Raw genomic sequence first — 24,912 nt, 5'->3', positions numbered from 1 at the left:
GCAGAGGTACATATCTAGTGAAGTTTAAAATAAGAAGTTCAAGAAATCTATCTGCGGATAGGAAACTAATATTGTACCGATTATAAAGATCAACTCTCACGTAGACGACAGGAATGACATCCAGGCTATTTTATGAAGTTTTGGAAAAGAAAAAAGCATTCACTCCGACCGCATTTTCATACAAAAACTTGATTTTGCTTATTTATATGACAATTTATATGAATTTATAATGAATTCCGAACTGAAGAATATGTTCGGAGGGTGTGGCATTGCCTCGGAAAATAATCTATTCCAATTTCTTGAAGAAACCACTCTCTTGTCAAAAGTTATCCATACAAGACCTTGATTTTGACCAATCAGTTTGAATATATTCGATAATGGTCCGATGCCGGTGGTTTAGCTCGCTTCGCTGATTTTTTTATATACACTTTACATGGTCTCCATCTTTTCCTTCCGTATATTATAACCTTCGAGGCAAATTTAATATCTTCTGTTTTGGAAAAAAAGAGAGAAACCAAATTTTATAACAGTCTTTATGACAAAGATTCGACTCTGCTAAACGACGACGGCTTTGGTCTCTCTAAAAGCATTTAATGGTCATAAAATTTCTGAAGTCGAGTATGGATAAGTCAAATCTACAATTCTTCAGACTGCTGACCTAGGGAGTAACTCGAGCTTCTTATTTAAGAAGTTGAACTGTCAAAACCTTCCAAAAAAGAGTTACTAGTCCACCAAAAGTATTTTTAATAAAGATCGTGATGTTGATGCATCGTTCTTTTGCAACTACTATCTGATCAAATTTGACCACGAGGGACATAAAAAAATGTTTTCTCCTCCAATCTTGACTCCTGAGCTTATACAAGCACGCCAACGCTTAATGCCATTTCCATATTTGGCTGGGATGGCCTTTAGTGCCTTCAGTGGATTTTGGTTCTTTCGATTTCGGCTCATCTTTTGGTATACGTCTAACATTTACACGTTTCAAACCCAAAACATTAACCATAATGCGTTTATTCGATTCATAATAAGTTTTGAGGTCACCTACTATCCCCCTGATGCCAACACGATGATTTTCAATCACGTTTCTTTGACTTTTTCGATGCTATCGTCATTAACAGCGGTGGATGGACGACTCGCATGCGGCAAGTTTTCGACGACTTCACGAACTTCACTGAATGATTTGTGCCACTCAAATGTTGTGTTGCTAAATTAGTCTTAGACAGGAACAATTTATATGTATGAGTCCGCGTCAAAATTGATCAGTTGTAACTGATCACTGCTTCTGAGAAAGTTACTATAATTTTGCCACCCTACATAACCTTAAAAATAAAATTCAAAATTGATAGTCTTTATAATATTGTCCGATAATTTATTTGTATTACTTCAATAGAGTTTTTCTTACTGTTGTTGCTTTGTTAAAACTATTTGCCATTACTGTTATTTACTTGCTTGTCGTTTTGCCCATTTTGTTGTTACTGATTTTTCAAATAGGTATGCATGTATGTAAGTATTGTAGGTTTTATTGCTAAATACTATTATCTTTTATTTATTTTTTGTTTAGTATTAATATTGTATGTAGGTATGTATGCATTCATGTTAGTTTCAATTTTACATTGCCACATAGTTTACTATATTTTTTACATAGACCGTTTTCTTTAAATTATAATTTTTAGTTATTTTCTTCATTCCTTTTTCATATATATGTATATGTACGTTACTTTATCTTTATAACTTTTACAATTACAACTAATATTAAGTGTGTGAATTAATACAAAAACAAAACAAAATTACTAAATTATAAAAAAACGAACTCATACAATTTCGCATCTGCCACGTGGTTATGCTTTAATTTAAATTTAATTTTAACTACATACATAGATATAAGTATACATATACATATGTATGTATATTAGAGTGTCCGTTATTTCTTAGGTTGATTTTTGTTTGGCAAAACTCGCCTGAAATTTCAGTTTTTGGCATAAAAATAGGGTTTCAATGTAAACAAGCTTTTTATTTTTAGTTTAAACCGTGCCTAAGTCATATTTCTTTTGCCATAAACATACATATATAACATGGGATATTTTGATATTTTGCATGAAGCAAATAAATCTACAACTTTAAAAAATAGATAAGATATTCTAGTACAAAATTTAGTGTTCTGCAAAAAAGTTTCTAGTATTATTTTCATGAAAACTTTCCTTTAAAAGTTATACGCAGTTAAAGTTATACATCAAATGTACTGTATTCATATAGTACACCATGTCGTATGAGCAACATAGAATGTATAAATCACTTGTATGAATGCTAAGTCCACTTGGCATATAACTTTAACTGCGTATAATTTTTAAAGGAATGCGTTTATGAAAAAAAGTATTAAGAAATTTTTTGCAAAGCGGAATATTTTGTATTAGAATATCACTTTTTCAAACTTGTATGTATATATGCTTTGTAGATAAAAGATTTATTGCAAAAGATCCATATAAAATATATGGGGAAAATAAAAAATTAAGATTCCGATGCAGTTTAAATTGAAATTGAAGTACTTATTTGGGTTATATCCTTACTTTAGAGCGAAAACTGAAAATTTAGTGCAAAAGATCTATATAAAATATGTGAGAAAGTAAGCTTTAGATGCGGTTTAAATTGAAATTAAAGAACTTTTTTACGCTGTATCCTTGTTTTAAGGCTAAAACTGCAATTTCAGTGGTGCATTTGCAAAAAAAAAAATCAACTTGTGAAATATATATTAGAAAACCGTGTGTGGGATTGTGCCAACAGGCGTATCTCTCACAGCAGCGGATTTAGCTAAACACTACACAAATAAGTCAATTTGTTTTGTTTATTTTGTTTGTTTTATATAAGAGTTCTTTAAATTTAATATGTATTTTGCATTTTACATTCACACTAATTAATGTATCATCGTATGCAATAGTTGATTTCATCAAATTATCTACAATTAATTAATCTTCAAACGAGAACCTAACAGCTTATCGCGGCACGCATCAGTGTGACAACGATTTATTTGGAATCCAATAAATATTACACTATCATAACAAACAATATTGCGGGGGTAGTACACTGTTGTTGTTGTTGTTGGTTTTATCATATTTTCTTTTTGTTAAATTTCTTTTAAATATATATTTAAATTTATTTAGGTATGGAGTTACTTTTTCTTTTCTTTTTAAAGTGTTATATCGCTTAGTTGCGCATTTGTCGCAATTTCTAAAATATTTGCTATATGCACATGTTCCAATCGCTCCAAACTGGTATATTTATTATTTAAATATCATAACATTTAGATATTTTTTCGTGTTGTTGTTGTTGTTTTTACTTAAAATCAGTCCATGTACCATTGTGTTCGTTTACTTCTTATTTCTGCAAAAAAAAAATAATAAAAATAAATATTTCATTCAAGAAAATTTTTTTGAGAGCAGACACTCACCTGATAGCCCTGTCCATAATATTGTTAATACGCGTCTCTGAGTAGCCTGGAACTAGTTTGTGAATTATCTCTTTGAGGAACAAATCACTGACACCTGGACTGCTACGCTCGGCCAATTCCAATACTGACTTTAAGTCACCAATGTCCGTAACGTTTGAATTTTTGCTCGAATTGGCGTACTTTCGTTGAATCTGCGAAAATTTATACACAATTTTAATAAAACAAAAGCAGAAAACATTAATTTCTGTTGTCGCGAATCTATAATAGCCTTCACACGCAAGCTTCTTATAGCAGGAAAGGGCTTAAAAAGATCTGTATGTTGATATTGATCGGTCAGTTTGTGTAACAGCTATATGCTGTAGTGGTCCAATCGGAACAATTTAATCGAAGATTGCAGATATGCCTTGGATATTAGTCCATGCCAAATTTCGTGCGAATATTTTGTTAATTAGAAATTTTTTCTGTACAAGAACTTTATTTTGATAGTTCAGTTTGTATGATAGCTTTATGATATAATGGTCCGATCTAAACAATTTCTTCGGGGAATGCAGTTTTGCCTTGGACACAAATTTTAGTAAAATTTTGTGAAGATATCTTGTCAAATAAAAAGGTTTTCCATGCAAGGACTTGAGTTTGATCGGTAAATTTGTATGACAGCTATATGCTATACTGGTCCGAAAACGGCAATTCCGACAAATAAGCAGCTTCTTGAGGAGAAAAGAGCTTGTGCAAAATTTCAGATCGGTATCTCAAAAACTGAGCGACTAGTTGTGACTATGCAATCAGACAAATGTACAGAAGGACATGGCTAAATCGACTCAGCACGTCAAGCAGATTATTTATATAATCAACAAAAAATAAAAATCAGAACACTCACATCTGTAAGAACTGGAAAGAGGAAATTGTTCAGACATGCGCTATTCGTCTGCATCACACGATTGCCACCCAATTTGTGATTGGAATTATTGGACGACACAGCTGTGGCGGAGGCAGACGCCGATGCGGACACTTCCAATGCTGCGCCATATGAACGCTCGCCATGCGCACTACTATTCGACAATGCTGCATTGCCATTATAATTGCCACCACTCGAGCTGGAGCTAAGCATCGGCGACGAGTTGGATGACACGCCGCTGGCATGCATACTACGCCGCTGCGCACGCGTTTCTTCTTCACGCAGTTGATCTTCGCTTTTGGCATGCTCGATGAGCTGCAAATAAAGGATGTGAATTTTCGTTTGGAAATACCATATGTTTCAAATGACCTACCGATGAGCGTCGCTGTTCGTGTTCGTCATCTAGTGAAGCGGAGCGACTCTGCCTTAGGTTCGATTTGGACTCTTGGAAGACCGCATTGCTGCTGCTGCTATTACTGATCTTCTTCATACCATCAGCATTTGGCGAATTGCTGCCGCTCGACGACGATAGCAGTTCTTGGCTGCCCGACGATTGCTTATGTGTTGGACTGAGCGGTTGATGCGTTATATTAGAGCTGGATGAGCGTAGTACACCAGCCGAAGCCGCTGCTTGTTTGTAATGATTTAAGTTGGTATCGCGTTGCGTAGCTGCGGACGAGGACGATGATGTTAGCGTAGCTTTACCGGGCGGACTGCCCGCCATGTTGTCGTGCAATTGCTGTTGTTGCGATGTGGCGGACGGTGACAACGCTACCGAAGTTGCGCCACTACCCGGATAGTGTTTGTTGGCCGCATTAATTGCGATCGGCGTTGCTCCGCTGCTTTGTGATAATTTCTGTGCTATTTTCATGTGTTCCATCTCCTTAAAGCTGCTATTTGCAATCGATTCGCGTGGCGCATTATTGATGCTGAGCCCTTTGACGGTCATTATCCAAGGTTCGTCATTATTGCCGCCGGGTTTCGATTCGTCACTGTGCATGAAAGTATACAAACAAGTTAGAAAATATATAAAGCATTAAAATATACAAATATATATTTACGAATCTGAATTCTCCGATTCGGTTTCGCTTTCATCACCCTTCTGCAGCTTCCATTTTTTATAACGATCAATTAAATCGATAAGGTACGAGTTCTTCTTGGCTTTCTTGATAAAAGGATATTTCAATAGTTCCTTGGCTGTCGGTCTCTATTTAAATATAAATTGCATTTAAATAACAGTATATATATTTTTATTTAAAAAAAAACGAACATTTTCAGGATCCTTATTAAGGCACGCTTCCACAAAATCTTTGAACGATTTCGTATAGTTTCCCGTTAGTTGTGGAGGATTATTCTTCGGTATCAAAAATAAAACTCTCATTGGATGCAACTCCGAATTGGGCGGCTCACCCTTGGCCAATTCAATTGCTGTGATGCCCAGTGACCAAATGTCCGCTTTCGAATCGTACATGGACTGCTTTATCACTTCGGGTGCCATCCAAAATGGCGTACCTACGAATGTATTACGTTTCGACGTTGTGTTCGTCAACTGGCCAGCAACACCGAAATCAGCCAACTTTACATCACCCATTTCGCTTAGCAAAACATTGGCCGCTTTGATGTCTCGATGTAATTTGCGTTCCGAATGCAGATAGTCCAGACCCTTTAGCACTTCTCGCAATATGATTGCGATGTGCATTTCCTCGAAAGAACCAGCTTTCATTAGATCCAGCGCCGAACCGCCGCCTAAATACTCCATAATTATCCATAGCTTTGTACCCTTTAATAAAATGGAATTTTAATTATTTTTATGAGAATGAACTACAAAAAATAAAAAATATCGACTTTTGGACTAATTGCAATACGAGTTGAAATTTATGACTTCCTTCTAAGTTCTACGTTACCGGAATTGTCTATGATTTTATGCGGTTTTCGGATTTGAAATATGTATAAAGAAGCCCTTTTGATGTATTTTAAATACTTAGACCGCTCGTATACTATTCCGACGAGATTCGATAAAAAATTAATTGGTATAAAAACTGGTCTAAGGAGAATATACGCCAGAAATGTTTAAAATGTATTTACTTTTAAAAACAGGCTTTGATGAAGGACTCATCAAAAATAAATTGGTATAAAAAACTGGTCTAAAGAAAATGTACGTCAGAAATTTATAAAGTGTATACAAATATGTATTAACTTTTAAAAGCAGGCTTTGATGAAGGGATAATCTTTTATACATATAAGTTTTTTAATACCCCACGAGTAGCCTCTCGATTTTGTATTATACATGACGAGCATTTAAAATGTTTAGATTTAAATAAGTAACGTTTTGTTGTAGTAGAATAACAAACTAGGTCTCAGTAAAAGATAAAGTGAGGTGCGCTTATCGATGGATCGACAGATTTTGGTATAAAAAATTTGGTATAAAGTGGAAGGAAAAGAAGAATGATATAATGGTGAGAAGTCGGAAAATATTAGCAAACGCTCGTCGGTGGATTGGCATCCTTGGTCTAAAAAATTTGGTATAAAGTGCGAGTAAAAGAGAAATGATAATATTCTGTCATATAGTACTTTACTAGCTTTTTATTACCCCTAGAGCGAGCCACTCGGTTTCATATCATTCATGATGGACATTTGGGATTTTTTGGCTTTATTTGGTTTTTTTGTTGTAGAAAATTAACTAAATACAGCTAAGTGTAAGATAAAGTAAAGTCTGTACGCCAGTAGATGGACATTTTTGGTATAAAAATCTGGCCAGATAAAAATCCGGGTTCGTTCCGGTTACGTAGACCCGACTGTCGTGGGAACGAGAAAGCCATTTTCGATTAACATTGTAAAGAGCCTAAGGTATAACCATTCGAATAAGATCTCTGAAACTTCAGATGTCCTTGTTATAGTCACAAGCCCTGCCAGTTCATTGCAGTATGCCTAAACTCTTCATAAAATGCTCACCTTAAGGTACGATCCATAGTACTTCGTAACGAACGGTGAGTCACATTGTGACAGTACCATAATTTCCTGTTGTATATCTTCGATCTCATCTTCCGCCTCTTCCAAATCAATTATCTTGATCGCCACGACCTGGTGAAGAGAAAAAAAACATGTTTCAATATACTATGTATAGGGGCCAAAAATCACTAAAACAAACCTGTTGCGTTCGATTGTCGATGCCTTTGAATACCTCGCCGAAGGAACCTTTCCCGATCCTTTCTTGCTTCGTGAAAATTAGCTCGGGATCCACTTTCTACAAAAAAAAAAAAACAAGAAAAAGATAATTAAAATTGAGATAAATGTTTTCAACTCGAAAATTAATTACATTTTGTTAAGACTTGAATACACGCATCCTACTTGATTAGTAAACACAACTTTTATATTTGCACATATGCACGCATGTACATACATACCTACAAATGTTTAGTATGTCATTTTACGTATGTACGTTTGTATGTGTATGCATGTGTTTGTCAGTAAACATGTTCAAAGGTATTTACTTATTAGCTTTTGCTTATGTCACTGGTATTTTATCTCAGGCAAAGCAAACCGATAAATACTTGAGCTGTTTGGTAGCCAAGCAGTCGATCCGTTATACAATTAAAAACAAAAACGCGACAATGTTATCATTAATGGCGGCGACTTTAGGGGTGCACAGTGCGGTATAAATGGCTTCGTGCGTTTTATTTTTATTATTGATAATTGTAGAATATGGTCATGGTTGAGGTAAAGTACTATTTTAGATTTAATGAAAGAAGTAGTGAGTAACGTTTGATGTTCTAAGCATTTACCACCATTTAATATAACTATGTATGTGCCCACATATTTATGTATGTGAGTAAATATGCACTTAAATTTTATTGATAAACCACTAGAGAACCCCTTTATTGTCATGCAGTTTTGAATTTGCTCAGCAATTTACTTTATTAGACGGCGCTTAACAACTGCCTGCATAGCTGACTAACTACAAATGCAAACATACATATGTACATATACATATAGGCAGAAAAAATGATAGCATTTTTATCATGAGATCACGGTGTTATTTTCTTTTCTTCAATTGGGATGGGTATAAACACCGATTTAGACAATTTCGTCTGTCTGCACAAACGCGAACTAGTACCTCAGTTTTTGGGATATCGATCTGAAAATGTGCACACTTTCTTCCCCAAGAAGCTGCTTTTTTGTCGGAACCGTCTAAAGCCGCCCACTAACCCAAACAACTGCCTATCTAAACTAACCAAAATCAAGTCCTTATATGGAAAAAATGTGACAAATCATCCTCACGAAATTTGGCATGGATTATTGCTTAAGACAACGGTACCATCTTCGAAGAAATTGTTCAGATCGAACCACTATATCACATAGCTGTAATACAAACTGATCACCCAAAATCTGGTTTCTGAATGGAAAACTTCTTTATATGATAAGATATCTTCACGAAAATTTACACAGATCAGTGTCCAAGACAACGGTAGAATCTCTGAAGAAATCATTCAGATCGGACTACTATAGCATATAGCTGTAATACAAACTGATCGCTCAAAATCAGGTTTTTGAATGGAAAACTTCTTTAATGATATCTTCACGAAATTTTACACAAACTAGTGTCTAAGGTACAACGGTACAATCTCTGAAGAATTGTTCAGATCGAACCACCAGATCATATAGCTGCCATATAAACTGACCGATCAAAGTCAATATAAGGTCTTCTTCTACACTTTTATGCTATATGAAATACACCTGCGAACGATATTCAAGCTTTGATGGAGCCAAAATTAACATTTCTGTTTTTTTTAATTTCTGAATATTTTACTTAGTTTTAACTATTCGCAACCACTAAAACAAGGTGATAATTAATTGCTACACTACAAGTTGGAGACAAACAAAATATTATTTTTCGACCTCAAGTTATCGAAAAAGGTATTCTTAAGCGATTAAAAGCATTTAAGTCGTACCGAAAATGGCTTTCTTTTTAGTTAAATGTGTAATCTCAGAAGAATGTACGCATATGTATATACATGTTTTGGTGTATTTAAGGTAATACCAACGCAAAGCAATGGCAATGACAGTGATTTGTATTGTCGATGGCATTGGTAATACGCTGGTTGGCAGCGTTGATGAGCTTGCAATTCATAATTTCTTTCCAAAGCACGTACGACTATTGGTTACACATACATATATAATATATTGTCGGCCTCATATAGGCACAAACAAACACATAAACAGATACGTGTGTATGTTACTCTGCAATACTGGCGCAGTTAACTTGATGAATTTCCATTTTTTAAATGGGATTTTCAAAGTAGTGGAAAATTTCAATTCAGTATGAAAGCCAGCTTGTTTTCAAAATTTATTTGCTGTAAGAAGCCATTCCAATGTATATTAGTTGAGTAATGTAGAAAATACTACAGAATCTCTTAAGGCTTATAGTTTTCAAACAGCTGATGTATTTGCACACAGGATGATCTCAGCTTATTATAATGGCTGAAAAGTACAGGGTGTTCCCAAACGATTTATGACCAAAGGTAACGAGACGACAAATAGGTATGATTTAGATTCCAGTTCGAAATCTAATTTATTAAAAGCCGAAATATATTTTTTATCAGCCGATATATAAAATTTAGTTTTTAGGTAACTAGAAAGATTTGTTTTGAAAACAAAATAGCTATTTTCATACTCTTTGTCAAGAGATGGCGGAACCCGATTTTAAATTCCTTTGTTCCTGTGCGTATTGTTCTAGGAATATATGTCGAGCTTTTTGCCTGAAAAAATAATGTTTTTATGAGGAGGTCTTCTTCATTACTTTCATATAAAGCCGAAAGGCATCGAATTTTGGTGGAAATTTGTGGTAAACATTGCTCTAACTGGGAGAGCTTTGAGCCAAAAGTAGTTTGCACAATTTAAAAGAGGTGATTCTGACTTAGAACAAAACGTCCAAAAAAATTTGAAGAAGACGAACTGGAAGCATTACTCCATCAAGATTGTTGCCAAACACGCAAAGAAGCTCGCAGCATCTTTGAGAGTCACTCAAGCAGCCATTTCAAAGCTTTTAAAAGCAGCCGGTTACATTCAAAAGCAAGGAAATTAGTTAAATTGAAGCCAAGAGATGTTGAAAGTCGATTTTACAACCCAAAATGTTATATGTGAAACCTGACAACAAAAACAAAGCCGAAAATCTATGACACCAATGTAATGCTCTATATTTGGTGAGATCAAAAGGGTGTGCGGTGTTATCAGCTTCTAAAATTGGATGAAACCACTAAAGGAAAACGCTATCGGCAACAACTCATCAAATTGAAGGGAGTGATTAGCGATAAATGCACGGAATTTGCAACTAGTACCATCACAATACTCGGTCTAATGTTGCCAGTTAAAACATATTTGGAGAACAGCCTCACTGTCCTTATAGCGCAGACCTTGCCACCTCTAATTACCATTTTGTTCGAACGCTTTAGAACGTAGAATACCGGTATCAATAACTGCCAAGCCCACCGAAAATGTATAGCGATGGGCAATTTTCAAATTTCGAAAAGAACAAATATTTTAACTAAAAATGTCTCTGTTTCTGGCTGTAGATGCTCCGGAAAGTGACGAACTTAAACAAACTTAAATTGATCTGGCATAATCGGGAGTAGGAGAGAGAGAGAGAGAGAGAGAGAGAGAGCAATTATTTCGCATTAATGCTGTTGTTTTGGGATGGTATCCACAAACTGGGAAAATATTATAGCTTCAGATGGGCAATTTTTCAAATTTCGAAAAAAAAGCACAAATATAGTTATAAAATCAAAAGCTGTCTTCGTTTTGCCAGATGTCGGAAAGTGACGAATCCAACAAACCTAAATTGACTGGCATAATCGAGTAGGGAGAGAGAGAGAGAGAGCGAGCAATTATTTCGCATTAATGTACATAATATAGCATATTCTCTTATATTCAGTTCAACTGAAGAGCTTTATTGTTAATTTTAAATGCACATTTTAACGAGAGCCGGCGATTTAAATGAATTTCGTGGCGACTATTTTGACTTTTACTCGAATTGATTGAATTTTTTGACGAATAAAGCAGTATAAATTACAAAAAAAAAAAAAGAATTTAAAACCGTTGAAAACGCTATGAGAATAGCGAACAATTACGAAACACCTAAAAAAGTAAAATTACTGTATAAAAAAACTGTTGTATACAATAACTACAAAGAACAAAGGAATACACTGCCGAATAGGTGAACGGCTTTAAGCACCATATTCACCACTATCAGTCGTTCATACATCATTTTTTGTTATCTAAGATTAAATAAATAGAAATATCAAAATTTTACAGCTATTTATCATTGATTTAGCCAAAGCTTTGGCGTTAAGACTAGTTAAAGCGATATCGAACAGCAAACTACGATATATAATAAACGTGGAAATAGCAAACTATGTGGAAATAATTGAATGCCAAAAAGAGCAAAAATGCAAAATCGCAAAACCATTTTTAAGACGAACAGTTTGTGGCTAAAGCAACTGTTTTTGGACTTGACCAAACAAGAGAATCAATGGGCAGTGCAAAATATCTATAATTACTTCCGCAGCAACACGCTTATGGCACGGAAAAATTGTGCCAGCAACTACAATTGTTGCTGCTGGCTTTTTATTTTATTTATTTGTTGTTTTCGTTGCCACACATGCCACAACTTGAAGTGGTCAAAACGGCGCAGGCACCGCCAAAAGCAAGCCAGTGAGGAAGTGGAAGCGCATTACATACGCGTACATGAAATGCGCATGCGCAAATCACAAATATGCGTGTGGTTGTTGTTGGTGTTGCCGCCTTAAACAGGTGTCCGACACAACACGAGTTTTTGATTTTCTACACTTTTCAGCCATAAACACCAAACAGCAAAGGAAAAAAAAATGAAAAGAAAAAAATCATAAATGAAATAAATGTAAAAATCAATGGCGAAATAAAATTGGTAACAGCAAGTCTTTCTGGCATACCAGTTCGCTGGGAGATTGGCGCAGATTTGCACGTCGTGCTGGCGATTTTCCAACGTTTACGGCGGTAACAGCGTTTGACGCCTGCATTTGCTTAGCATAACGTTGCTGTTGTTGTTGCTGCTGCTGCCGCTGTTGTGGTAGTTGATATGACTGTTTGTTGTTGTTGCTGTTATGTTGAAATTGCATTTGCTGATGTTGTTGCCGCAAAGCGGCCACATTTTGTGCGCTCTCACCAAAATAAAAACTCTCGCTGCGGCCGAGAGCTATAGCGGCCGCTGCTGCTGGCGTTAGTGGCGGTGGCGAGTCCAAAGCGCCGCTATATGGCCGCGAACGATACTGCTCGTACATGGAGACGGGACGCGGGCGTGGCTGTGCCGATATGGCACCGCTGTGATGATCCGTTTTATTGTTACTACTACTATTGTTGGTGTTGGTGTTGTTGCTGCTGTTGCCATTGACGCCGCTATGCCGATAATTCACATGCAAACTTATCTTCGATTCGGCTATGGCATCTTGTAGAATGGCCTGTGAGGAGGAGAAACGATCGCGTTGCAATTGGGACATTTGCTTTGAGGTCATGCCGACAGGTGTTGTTTGTGTGTTTGTTGCTGTTGTTGTGCCATCATTGTAATGCGTTTGATGTGCATGATGAAGCTGTTGCTGGTGATTTTTTTGAAAATGTGTCGATGAGCTGCGTTGTATGCCGCCCCCACCAGCGCCGGCAGCGCCACTCCCAGCATTATTTGTAATGTCAACGTTAACATGTGTGCTGCGCCACATTCCTGCAGTGTTGTTGTTTTGTTTTCACTGTTGTTATTGCTGCTGTTTGTTGTACGTGTTCACTTAGTAGCGCGAATTAAATGTTTATATTTGGTCTGTTTGTCTATGATGACGACACCGCGCATAAATGTTATTGCCTTTGCCTGGTTTGTTGTTGTTTATTTATATTGTATTTTTTTGACAACTGACGTGCGCACCTCAGTTATTCAAGCGACAATGGCACATCGATGATTGCAAAGAATGTTTGTTGTTTTGTCTTTAGCTTGATTTCATTTATTGCTGCTTTTGGTTGCTACTTTGGAGTGAAAATAATGTAAAAAAATCTTTCCTACTCAATTATTTCACTTCTGCATTGCGCACAAATACAAATACACTAAACGAAGAGTTGTGTAGAAATTTAGCTGCCACAGAGTGATTTAACCCAATGACTCAAATAATAATTAATGCTGATTGTTTGATTTTTATTGCTCATAATCAAAAAAAATTTCACTAAAGCAATAAATTGAGTTTTACTTGGAGAAAATTCATTTTTGGAAACGTAATACCGTAAAGAAAGGCTCTGATTTGTTGTGTTAAAAACTATAAGAAAATTATTAAAACAAAAGTTTTTCACAATACTTTTACGAAAAACTAAAATTATTTTTTATTCATTTTAATCATTTTTCTGCTATCTTAATTTATATATTTTTTTAAGTTTAAGTTGAGTCAATTTAAGTCTGCTGTGTCCCTTTTTAATCTTTTAGGTTATGTATTTTTTTATTTTATTTAATAAATTTTTTAATATTAAAAAGATTTCCTTTTTAATTTTTTATGAAGATTATCGAAATGTGTTAATTATTATTATTGTTATATTATTAAATAATATAGGTATGTAATTCAATTAAGTTTTGTTTTAAGGTTTAGCTGAACTTAACATTTTATTCTCAGTAGCTTTCTGATTTAAAAATGTAATTATTATGTATTTTTTAAGTTATGTACATATATAACAAATTTTAACCCAAAATCAGTCAAGCACATTTCCTTATAATTTTTTTAATTAATAAATTATTATTTTTCTAAATAATTTTTTTTAGTTAATAATTAATTTTTTTTAATTAATTATTGTAATTAAATGAATTTTAGTTTAGAAGTGTATAGCGGAATTTTTAACACTTTTCAAATTGATAATCTAATAAATTATTACCAATCTTAGGCAAGTATAATTTTAAATAATTTTATTTTATTTTAATTAATTATGTAGTTTTTTATATTTTATATTATTATTATTCAATCAGCAATTTCTTTTTAATTTATTTTTGAGAATCTAAAATTTCTTAATTATTTTTCTGTTTAATTAATAAAGTATAATATTTAATTAATTAATTAACTTTTACTTTTATGCAATTAATAATTCTATTGAAAGTTTTTAATATAATTCTATTAAGTGTGGTTTTTAAAACCATATCTGCTTTTTTTGTAATTAAATATTAATTTAAGAAATTTTTTCGCAATCAGTCAAGTTACATAGTTTATTTATTCTAATTTTTTATATTATTTTAATGCTTTCCCTTTTATATAATTTGTACTAGTAAAATTGTTATTAAAAATTAAATTAGAAAGCAGAGGTAAATATGATATATTTTTTGATTTATATTAGTTCGAAAGGAATTTATATAGTCTTCAAGTTATATTAAATGAAATGATATTTGAAGTTTTTACAAAAACAATTTTTTTATTATAATCAGGGTTGCGAAATTCTTAATTAAAACATTTTGGCACAAAAATTAATTTTTAACTAATTAAATTTTTCAAATTTAAATTAATTAAATTTTTAATTCGAAAATTGGAATTAAGAATTGGACATTTAATTCTTTATTCCCAAAATCAGAATTCGAAATTCATTAAATATTTTTTAAAAATTTCGCAAAGCCAATTTTTTAATTAAAACATTTTTGAACAAAAATAATTTTTTAATTAATAAGATATATTTTTTAATTTAAAAAGTTGGGGTAACAAACAAACAAAACTATATTTCATATCAAAAGTTGTAATGAAAAGGGATAAAAAGGAAAAATTTACACATGTCTAACTGAAAAATGGTAATTAATATTAATTAAATGTAAATAAAGATAGAAAGTGTTAAAAATTTTTTGATATTTGTTTTAATAAGTTTTCCGTTCCAAAATATTTATTAAGATTATAGAACTTGAAGACGAGAAATAATTTATAATTCAAAAACATAATTTTTTATTATAATTTTGGGATTAAAATTTTAATTTTTTATTTCGATGTTTAGGTTTTAAAATTAATTTTTAATTTTTCGATCCGGCATTTTGGACTTACTTCTGTTTATGTTATTATTGTTTATTTTAATTATTAGCATTCATGACAATTTGTGTTTTAAATGGCATTTACCCTTTTCTTTCTTTTTACTTTTTTGCTATGTACAGACCTTGAAGCTTTTTGTTTAAGTTATTCACTTACAAAATGTCATTTGCTTAGTTCCTGACAATTTACCTTTTAAATTAACTACACCCATTATTTGTTTTATGTACAATTTTAACAATAACAAACTAGTTGCATGTATTAGCATTAGTTTTCAAAAATGCCTTTATTTACGCTGGCATTAGATTTTATTGTTTTTTTTTAATGATTTTAATGAGCTTAAATCTTTTTTTATTTTATACTTATTTTAATTTTTATTTTTTTTTTTTTATTTATTTTTATAAATTTTTTAATTATTTAATTTAAATTTTGTTTTCATTTATTTATTTAATATAAATTTTTATTATTATTTAATTTTAATTTTGAATTTCTATTATTTGAGCCTAAATATTTTTTTCTATTTTATTTTTACTTATTTTATTTTTAATTCATATTAATTTTTATTTAATATTAATTTTGTGTTTCTATAATTTACCAATTTCTATTAAAATTTTCCACTATCTTTTTACTCTTACAATTGTTTTTCTACTTTGATTAGTATTTATTTCATATAGGGAAATAAGATTCTTTCATAAGACGCTATTCAACCGGTTAAGTTAAAAAGTGAAAACAAATCTTTCTTTCACTCCTACACGCTTCCACGTATTTCACTCCTTCTTCATCATTCTTTATTAACTAATGTTCACCTTAAATAAGTTATTTTATTGCACACTAATATTTGAATTATTCATAATTTTATATATTTTTGATTTTTTTAAATAAATATATCAATTAATTTTAATTCTTCTTAATTTTAATTACATATAATTATATTTTTCATAAAATCATTCAATCTAATTTTTCTCTCAGCCTCTATTTTGGTTTTCTTATGATTTATTTGTATGATTTTAAATAATATTATTATTTCATTGTAAAAATTTATTTAAAATTTTCTCCATCTAATCGAGTTTTAGTCTATATTTTCACTTTTAATTAAGTTTTATTTAAATTTCTTTTGTTAATAACTTTTTTTCGAATTTATTAATTTATTTTTTATATCTTTACAGTTCATTTCATGCTTTACATTATTTATAAACTTAATTATTTAATTTAAAACACAATTTTTTGATTTTATTCTTTATTCTTCTTTGCTTGTTTTTAGTCATTTTTAATTTTTTTTATTATTTTATTTATTTTCACATACTACAGTTTTTTAATTTTTTTTTTTAAATTTTTTATGCATTTTTTTTCACTTACTATTTTTCAATTATCATTATTTTATTTGTTGAAAGTTTAGTAATATTTTTTTTTTATTTAAGGAGGAGTCTACCTTCGCGATTTGTAAAAATAATTTTTTTTTCTAATTTAGATATTTGAAACTTTAAACATGCCCTATAAGGGATTTGATCGAAAGTGTGTTGATTTACGAGTTATCAAGCCACAAACTCGACCTTGCTAAGACTATTCAGGCAGGTTTAAACATGTTTTCCCAAAAGTAGTGTATTCTATGAGAACCATTCGAAAACTGTAAATTGTTACTGATTCACAAAAGATCCCGTTTTGCTTAGACACGGCTTTTTTTGGATTCTTTTTTCGACTTTTTACTATTTTTTGGATTCTTTTTTTTCGACTCTTTAGTCTTTTTTGAATTCTTTTTTTCGATTTTTTGGCTTGAAATTGATGGCAAACTGGCACACTTTTGAATCGTTGCCATTTTGTCAGATTCGGAAATCCCTAAAGAGTTGATGTCTAGATATGCATATACATATGTACATACCATTGGGGCCCGACATTAAGTAAATTTTTGTTGGTTTCAAGTTTCTGATGCTGAAATCTATTGCTAAGAAGACGAACACGTTGCATCGGAAATGGTGAAAAGCGTAGTTTAAGAGATTATTAATGAAATAAAAAATATTTCAAATATCATGTAAAGTTTTTCAGCAAGTCATTGTCAAAAATATGTCGGAAAATTGAGCGCGAAGGTAAAGAAGGTATTGATATTATTTGTACAATTTTTTTTATCATTCTTAATTTTTATTTTAAATTTACATATTTTTAAAGAAATTGCTACATTTATTATTTGGTGTTGAATGTAATTTAAAATTTTTTTAAACCTTTTCGTTTTTTGTTTTTGTTATTTATTTATTGTATTATTTATTTTTTAAATAAATTTTTAATAATTTCCTTTTTTGATATTTACATATTTATTTTATTATTTTCGGTGCACTTAATTTCCTTTCTTTCACAATTACAAACGCGCATTGCAGTAATGACTCAGAAAAGCGTAGCTAATGAACAAAAAAAATAACAGCTAAAGGTGTGTTAAGATTTCCTCTTTATTTTCTTCGACTTTTTTCACGTTTTTAATGATACTTTTGTAAGTTTCGTTGTTTTTTTGTTTTTTTTTTTTTAGTTTCCGACAAACGGTTTGCAATCACAGTGTGGCATATTGCTCATTGCTTTTTAGTAGTCTGTATTTAGGGTGCGGCAGCGGTAATGACAGTGTCAGTAGTACATTGCCGACGCAGTGCCACCAAATCACGGCCAGAACCGCGTTCCAAAGCAACAATTACACGAGCACACGGCAAGCATATGATGTGTACGTATGTAAGAGTAGTATATCGTATCGCTATGGCTGTAACCGTTTTCGCGATGCATGTAGTATGTATATATGTACATATATATACACGTAGTTAGTACATATATAAAGTACAATAATTCCGCCACGTACGGTTCTTGGCAAAACGCTGGCGCGACACAGTTTATGCAAACAACGTCCAAGCGCGCATGGTAGCATTGGCTTTGTTGGTCAGCCAGCCAGCTGAGTTGATTGAAACATTTACTTACATACGTGCATATGAACGCATGTACGGTTATTTTATTGTATATTGTTGTTGTTACTGTTGCTTGGTTGTTGGTTGGGCCGTTCTTGAAACTACCAACCGCTGCGTTGTAAACTTGGCTTGCTCGGCGGTGTCAAAAATGCAATGCAAGTGAAAATAAAACACACAACACACACACACGCGCGCGCACGTTGTTCGAAAATAAAAATAATTAATGTATAAAATACCGCACTGCAGCACTGCTAATATTCAATGGCAAAAGCGAGGCAGAACGCGCGTAGCGCTTCGATGGACAGTAGCCAGCAATAACAAAGCTGTATATAAATATATATTTAGACGCGTACTAACTGAAAAAGTTTTGATAGTAAATAAAAAAAAACGTAATAGAAAAAGCTGAGCTCAGCGTAACTGAGCTGAACTAAACTATTCTGCGCTGAGGCGCATAAACACAAACACACACACGCGGGCGCGCACACACATTTACACAACCGCGCTTCTAGTACAAAATACAAACAGGAATATTGCGCTTAGACAAACGTCGAACCGCACCAGACGAGGTGTTGGGCCAAATGGAAAGCCGACAGCGAAAAAAAAAATTAATAATAAAATAATGGTGGCACAATACTCGCTATAGTTATACTGTATATATGTATGTATGTAGGCCGATGAAATAGAATATGAACACCAAAAGAATTCGTAATCAAAACACACTTTGAGTTGTTATTAGACGCGGCAGCAGGAGCACACAACGCGCACACCGCGACTGAATTTACACGAAATGTGAGAGCGACTGGCAAGCGGTAGGCAAGCGCGTAGCACGGTAAATGCATGCAAGTTCCGAACGAACGTCTGGTCGTTGGTTGCCGTTGTCGTTGCTTGCTTTGTCTTTGTTGTATGTACATATATATCGGTCGATCGGTGGTTTTGTTTTTTAGTCACCCGCTAGAGACAAGCAGACAACCAAAGCGATGAGCCAACAATAACAAACTGAAAAGCAGTTGTCGACGGAGACGACGATCGACAGCAGGCGAGAACAATGGCAAAAGCCAGTGTTCCAAGTATTGGTGTTGGTGGTGGCATTGCTGTTGCTGCGGCTGCGGCTGCTAACAATGTTTTCAATACAATACTGTTAACGGCATACTAACTAACAGCAATAACAAAGCCAAAACACAAGTGAGGTAGCTCCTGTAGTGGCATGCCAGCAGTGGTAACAACACACAACAACAAAGTCAGCGTTTACATAGTAAGCTGTTGCGACGGCTACCAACAAACATAACCAACGGCTGGCAAGCTAAAAGCTGTGAGAGCGCGCGCTGACAGCAAAATGTTAACATCACAACAACAACTAACTGGTAAGTGCTAACCGATATTGGCTTCAAGCAACGGAGTGAAATTTTGTTGGCGCTCTCACACGCTCGCACTAGCTTTTTTGAGTCAACAACAGAATTTTGAAGTTGAAGGCTTGGCAATTTTTTCCTATAGCAATTGTTGTTCTCAATTTTAGTTTCTTTTTTTTTAATTTATACATTAAAGAGAGTCACACTGTGTAGTTCTCTATTTAAGATCTCAGTTGACTACACTGATTTATGTGTACGTGCTTATATTACCAATAAGCATATAGTAGACAGCGATATTGGTAGTTGTGGAAAATATTTTGGCCACCCTTCCTATTTTGGTGCAATGAGAAACTCAATTGCAATGCTAATCACGTTTTGAGTTTAAAGTACTTCCTTTTCACAGAGTGTTACTGTGTGTTGCAAGTGAAATTGAATGCTGAAGTAAAGACAACAGACAGAACTGACAGAAACAAAAAGATTTCTACGATGAAATGAATTTAGTTTTGAAAACGTTTTAGCAAAATATATACTTTAAATCGTAAGATTAATATTAGAATTCGAAAATTATAATACAACCCTAAAATTATGCTATGAAACCGTGTTAAACTTACTATGGATTCAGCTTTCTTCTTAAAAAGGTCAGTAATGGTTATTTCTACAGTGATATTTAATAAAATCCTGAAGTTCACAGTTAAAATTGGAAAATTGCAATCTAATCCTAAAAATATGCTATGAAATAGTTTGCACAACGTTTAGACTTACTATGGCTGAGTTGGTTTCTTTTAAAAAGAACGTCACTTTATTAAAATAATGAGGTTCAAGGTTAGAAATTTCAATATAACCCTAAAAGTATGCTACGAAATTGTTCGAATAACAATCAAAGTTACCAGGCATTGAGCTCGTTCCCAAAAACGAATATGGGGAATCCTTTATTTCTCTAGAGCCACTTTGAAATTTTATTGAAATCCTGAGGTTCAGGGTTAGAAATTTCAATATAACCCCAAAAGCATGCTATGAAATCGTTTGCATATCATTTAGGCTTGCCATGGACTGAGTTTATTTCTTTAGGAAAGTCGATAATCTCTTATTTCTCCCGTGTGATTATGAAATTGTATATTGAAATTGTAAATCCTGTGGTTCAGGGTTCGAATACGAAAACTGCAGCATGACCCTAAAAGTATGCTATGAAATCATTTGCATAGCATTCATCTTTACTGCGGATGGTGCTTGCTTCATAAAAGAGCTCTTATTCATTTAAACGGAAAATTATATCTTTGCAATTATTTAAGTATCTTTTAGGCGCATTCCTGAATCAACTCAAAGTTTGCCAACCATAAGAAAATGTCTTCTCAGTTAAAAACTATACAAAACCTTAACTTTTAAAGTACTGAAGATATAATACTCTTCATATAAAAGATTCTCTATCTCAATTTTGATCGACAAGTTCTATAGAAATCAATCATTATCATTTAAGAAGCACATATAATATAATTTATAACATAATTCTCGAGGTTTAACTGATTCACATTCCCACGACAGTCGGGTCGAAGTAACCGGAACGAAACCGAATTTTTATTCGGCCAAGGACTGTAAATCCGGCACCACGCCTCGAAATTGGTTGATTGATTCTGCCTCTACAACAACAGAAACGTTTAAATTATTTCCTAAGCAATTTAGGTAGGATATGTTGAAGCGCTCAACTCTTAAATTGAAAATATTAAGAACTAATACTTAGTATTAAATTTTTTTTCAAATTAATTTTGTATGCAATATTCTAAATACATAAGTTAATATGTAAATATTGTTTAACTATACATACATATGGCGTATTTGGAATATTTCATACATATATTCATATGTAAATATTTTTCAACTATAAATCTTTGCATTATTGAAAGCTTTTTAAATACCGTAAATAAAATTTACAACCGTATCTATTTTTAATTAAGTACACTATAAATATGAAATATTTCATTGCGCAATTAAAAAGAGTAGTATATATCTTATTGCATGCACTTTAAGCTGTGTCTATATGTGAACGTAGCATTTAGATATCTATCATGACTGCGCATTGCATTGTGTAATTTTCTACGGCATCGGAAGCGCGCTCCATCGGCAGGTGGCGCAATAGTGCTAACCGCTCTCACTTAGATGGTAGTGCGCAAGTTAAACCTGTCGTTAGAAAACGATGAGGCGAAAACCAGAAGTACTATGAACAGAATGGTTGAATGGCGTACTCCAAGAAACGGGTACTCAGTTGCGCACGCTGTCACTCAGCTGGTAAAACAACTACGTGACACTTAATTCGGTATGACAAGCGCGCGTTACGATTTCAACTATTTTGTGTACAGAGAAAAAACATGCTGCCTTCTAGCAGCTGTGCGGGAATACTAACTGCGACTCTTGCAACACATTATCAGCTGAAAACTCTAGCGAAGTAGTATGTTGCAGCAACAAAATTACACGACACTAAACTTTAAAGGTTTTCCTCAAATTTTATTGCTCGTTTTTTTAACAGCTACCAATTGCCCATATTTACAGCGCGTTGTTATAAGTTGATAAGCTACTACTACTAACCCAATTAAAGTTATTTTTTATATTTTTGATGCCGTTGAGGTTACACATAATTTACCTTGCTTCGTTTATCTAAATTATATGAAATGAAGTTACTTTCGCGATACATCATATAAATTAAACTACAACATTAATACGCAAGCAGTCAACTTTCACAGTTTATAATCTAATGAACCTTTGAAAAGCTTTGAAATTGCTTACAACTGATGATTTTGTGTATTTAATTCCACTCCTCTACAGTTTTGATAAAATAACTTGATATGATAAGCTATTGACTCATATGTTTATTTCCAAATCAAACAACCCAAGCTGTTTGGTATTGTTTTGGGTGCCTCAGTTGACAATATAACGGCGCATGGAAAAAATAATAGTTAAACAATAATTCGGTTCACGGCATTTAATAAAAATAATTCATATGAATACGTACATACAAACATATTACGTTGTGCAATAAGAAACAAACACCGGCTTGCTGTTGAGCATATTCAGATATCGAAGTATACGCTACGCTTATATAAAAACCAAAAGTAAATGAATTACTTCTTGCTGTCGAAATGCTGATTACATGATTGAAGCACTAAGCAAACTATTTTATCACCAAAGCTTTTAGACACCTGTAAGCAAACGGCCACATTGTCTACACAGATTTTTATACCCTGAATATTTATTAATTAATGTACATTAATTTTGTACGGACAACTATAGCATATAGCTGACATAACAATTGACCGATAAAACTAAAGTCCTTATAGGGGAAACTTTTGACAAAGTATCTTCAAGCAATTCGGCATAGATTATTAAATATTCGTCAGATCGGACAACCTTAGCGTATAGCTGCTAAACGAACTGAACGAACAAAAATAAGGTACATATATTTAATACCCCTATAAAAAATGCACTTGTGAAGGGTATTATAGCTTCATAGCACGTTTTGCCTTTTGCACATTTTCCTCAAAAACTCCGCCACATTGCACCGGCTTGCCACTAATTTATTTACATTTTACATACTAAAATTTTGATAATCATGCATGTTTACTACTTACCTCTGTCCAGGCCATGGTGGCTGCAGTATTGTTAGCTGCACCTTTGGCAGCAACAACGGTGGCGGCACGCTTGGATGGCGGTGGCACAGAGCGTCGAGTTGTGGTGCGTAATGCCTTGGTAAACGTTTGCGGATATGTCCGCCAAGTGCGTGCTGTAGTTGTTGCAGTTGATTTGCTTAAGAGCAACGATGTTGATACCGATACACTAGCTGGCGGTGGTGTCTGCGGAAAGCGATGTACACCAACTTTTTCGTTGATCAAAGTTAATAGTGTGGCCGAGGAGACTGTAATGGTGTTGGCGGCAGCAGATGTTTGACTAATTCTGATGCAGTATAGCTAATGCAGCTAGTATTCTATGGGACGAAGGAAGGAAACATTATATTACTATATATATTTATACATATGCATTCATATATGTATATGCATTGTACATATGTATGTATATCTCTATGTATGTATACATGTTATGTTTGTACATATTTAAAAATATGGTTAGTTGCACCACTGCATTGTTGGCAATCTAAAATCCATATTTTTTGACAGTAAAATATGTTTTTAGTTTTCGTATGCCGCTCCCACCATACAACTCACCTGTTTGACTCACTGCAGTAGTTTTTCGCACGCTTTGCTCATGTTATTTTCAGACGTAGATAAAATGTTAATACTTTAATTTATTGCCAAGTCTTTTAATGTAATAATCCAGATCAATATCCCAATAAAAACGAAAAATTTATCTTGGTGTTTGTTCTATGTGATTAAAACAATAACAAAATATTTGGAAATTTTGATTGAGGTGGTCTGCTGCTGTGGGGGTGCTCCGCTCCAGCATTCCCACCACGACCACTGTTGCTTCTTCGTTAAGCTACTTCTGCTTTGCTTCTTTTCTGCCTTTGGTAGCAAATCTCTGCCGCGTTGGTTGTTTGGTTGGTTTTTTTTCGTCTTATTGTATTCAGTAGAAGCCTCGCTGGCTCAAGTTTTTGTTTCTGTTTTACCACTTGCTTTCTTTTTTTGTCTATTGATGAATCGAAATTAGTGTTCGATGAATATGTTTTCTTTTCCTCACTTCTTCTTACTTCTAATAAGCATTTGCTATAATTTAGTTTTAATATTATTTTGGCTATTTTTTATGTTTTATTCCTTGTCTAGTTATTTCTTGATTATTTTGCACTTCACTTACGCACTTCTCTTCCTACAAAAGTTTTCTTTTCAACATTTGTAATTTTTTGCCGTCCTCTTGCTCTCGTTTTTCACTTTTTCATAGCTTTTCTTCGCACTTAAAAGGGAATTTTGTTTTCTCTGCTTATTTTGTAAATCTGAAAAATGCAATTTTGAATTCAACCGGAATATGTTGCGTTGGCCGGGAGCGAAATGAAATAAACAATTTTCCTTGTTTTTTTGCTTTAAACGAGAAGATGTTGGAATATTATGTAAATTCAAACTATATTCTTCTGTCTTCTTAATTCTTGTTTCCTTTTCAACTTGATTGTCACATGGCACCCAGCAAACAATTGGCTTCAAGTTCAACCACTTGACGAAAGCTGTCAACTTTGATAAGTAATCACATAGTACGATTACATTGTGGGTACTCGAATATAATTGGTGTTTGAAACATATCCATTTTGTACTGCTTT

General features: G+C 33.3%; 1 protein-coding gene across 2 annotated transcripts; it reads right to left on the bottom strand.

The window, feature by feature from the left end:
* Positions 1-1,339: 1,339 nt before the first annotated feature.
* On the bottom strand, positions 1,340-24,772 carry LOC120767455 (serine/threonine-protein kinase 24). Of its 2 annotated transcripts, XM_040093525.1 has the most exons (10): positions 23,873-24,772; positions 23,282-23,634; positions 7,486-7,581; positions 7,290-7,418; positions 5,608-6,117; positions 5,399-5,544; positions 4,711-5,329; positions 4,320-4,652; positions 3,443-3,633; positions 1,340-3,375 (listed from the first exon to the last, which is right to left on the bottom strand). In XM_040093525.1, exons 2-10 carry the CDS (start codon positions 23,294-23,296, stop codon positions 3,363-3,365), a joined length of 2,052 nt encoding a protein of 683 aa, XP_039949459.1. In that variant the 5' UTR covers positions 23,297-23,634; positions 23,873-24,772; the 3' UTR covers positions 1,340-3,362. The 2 variants fall into 2 exon arrangements, with proteins under 2 accessions (XP_039949459.1, XP_039949458.1); XM_040093524.1 differs by lacking the exons at positions 23,282-23,634; positions 23,873-24,772 and adding an exon at positions 12,302-13,386.
* Positions 24,773-24,912: the final 140 nt, after the last annotated feature.

Source organism: Bactrocera tryoni, chromosome 2 (assembly GCF_016617805.1).
Source record: "Bactrocera tryoni isolate S06 chromosome 2, CSIRO_BtryS06_freeze2, whole genome shotgun sequence".
NCBI lineage: Eukaryota > Metazoa > Arthropoda > Insecta > Diptera > Tephritidae > Bactrocera > Bactrocera tryoni.
This window is presented reverse-complemented; position numbering and strand designations above follow the sequence as displayed.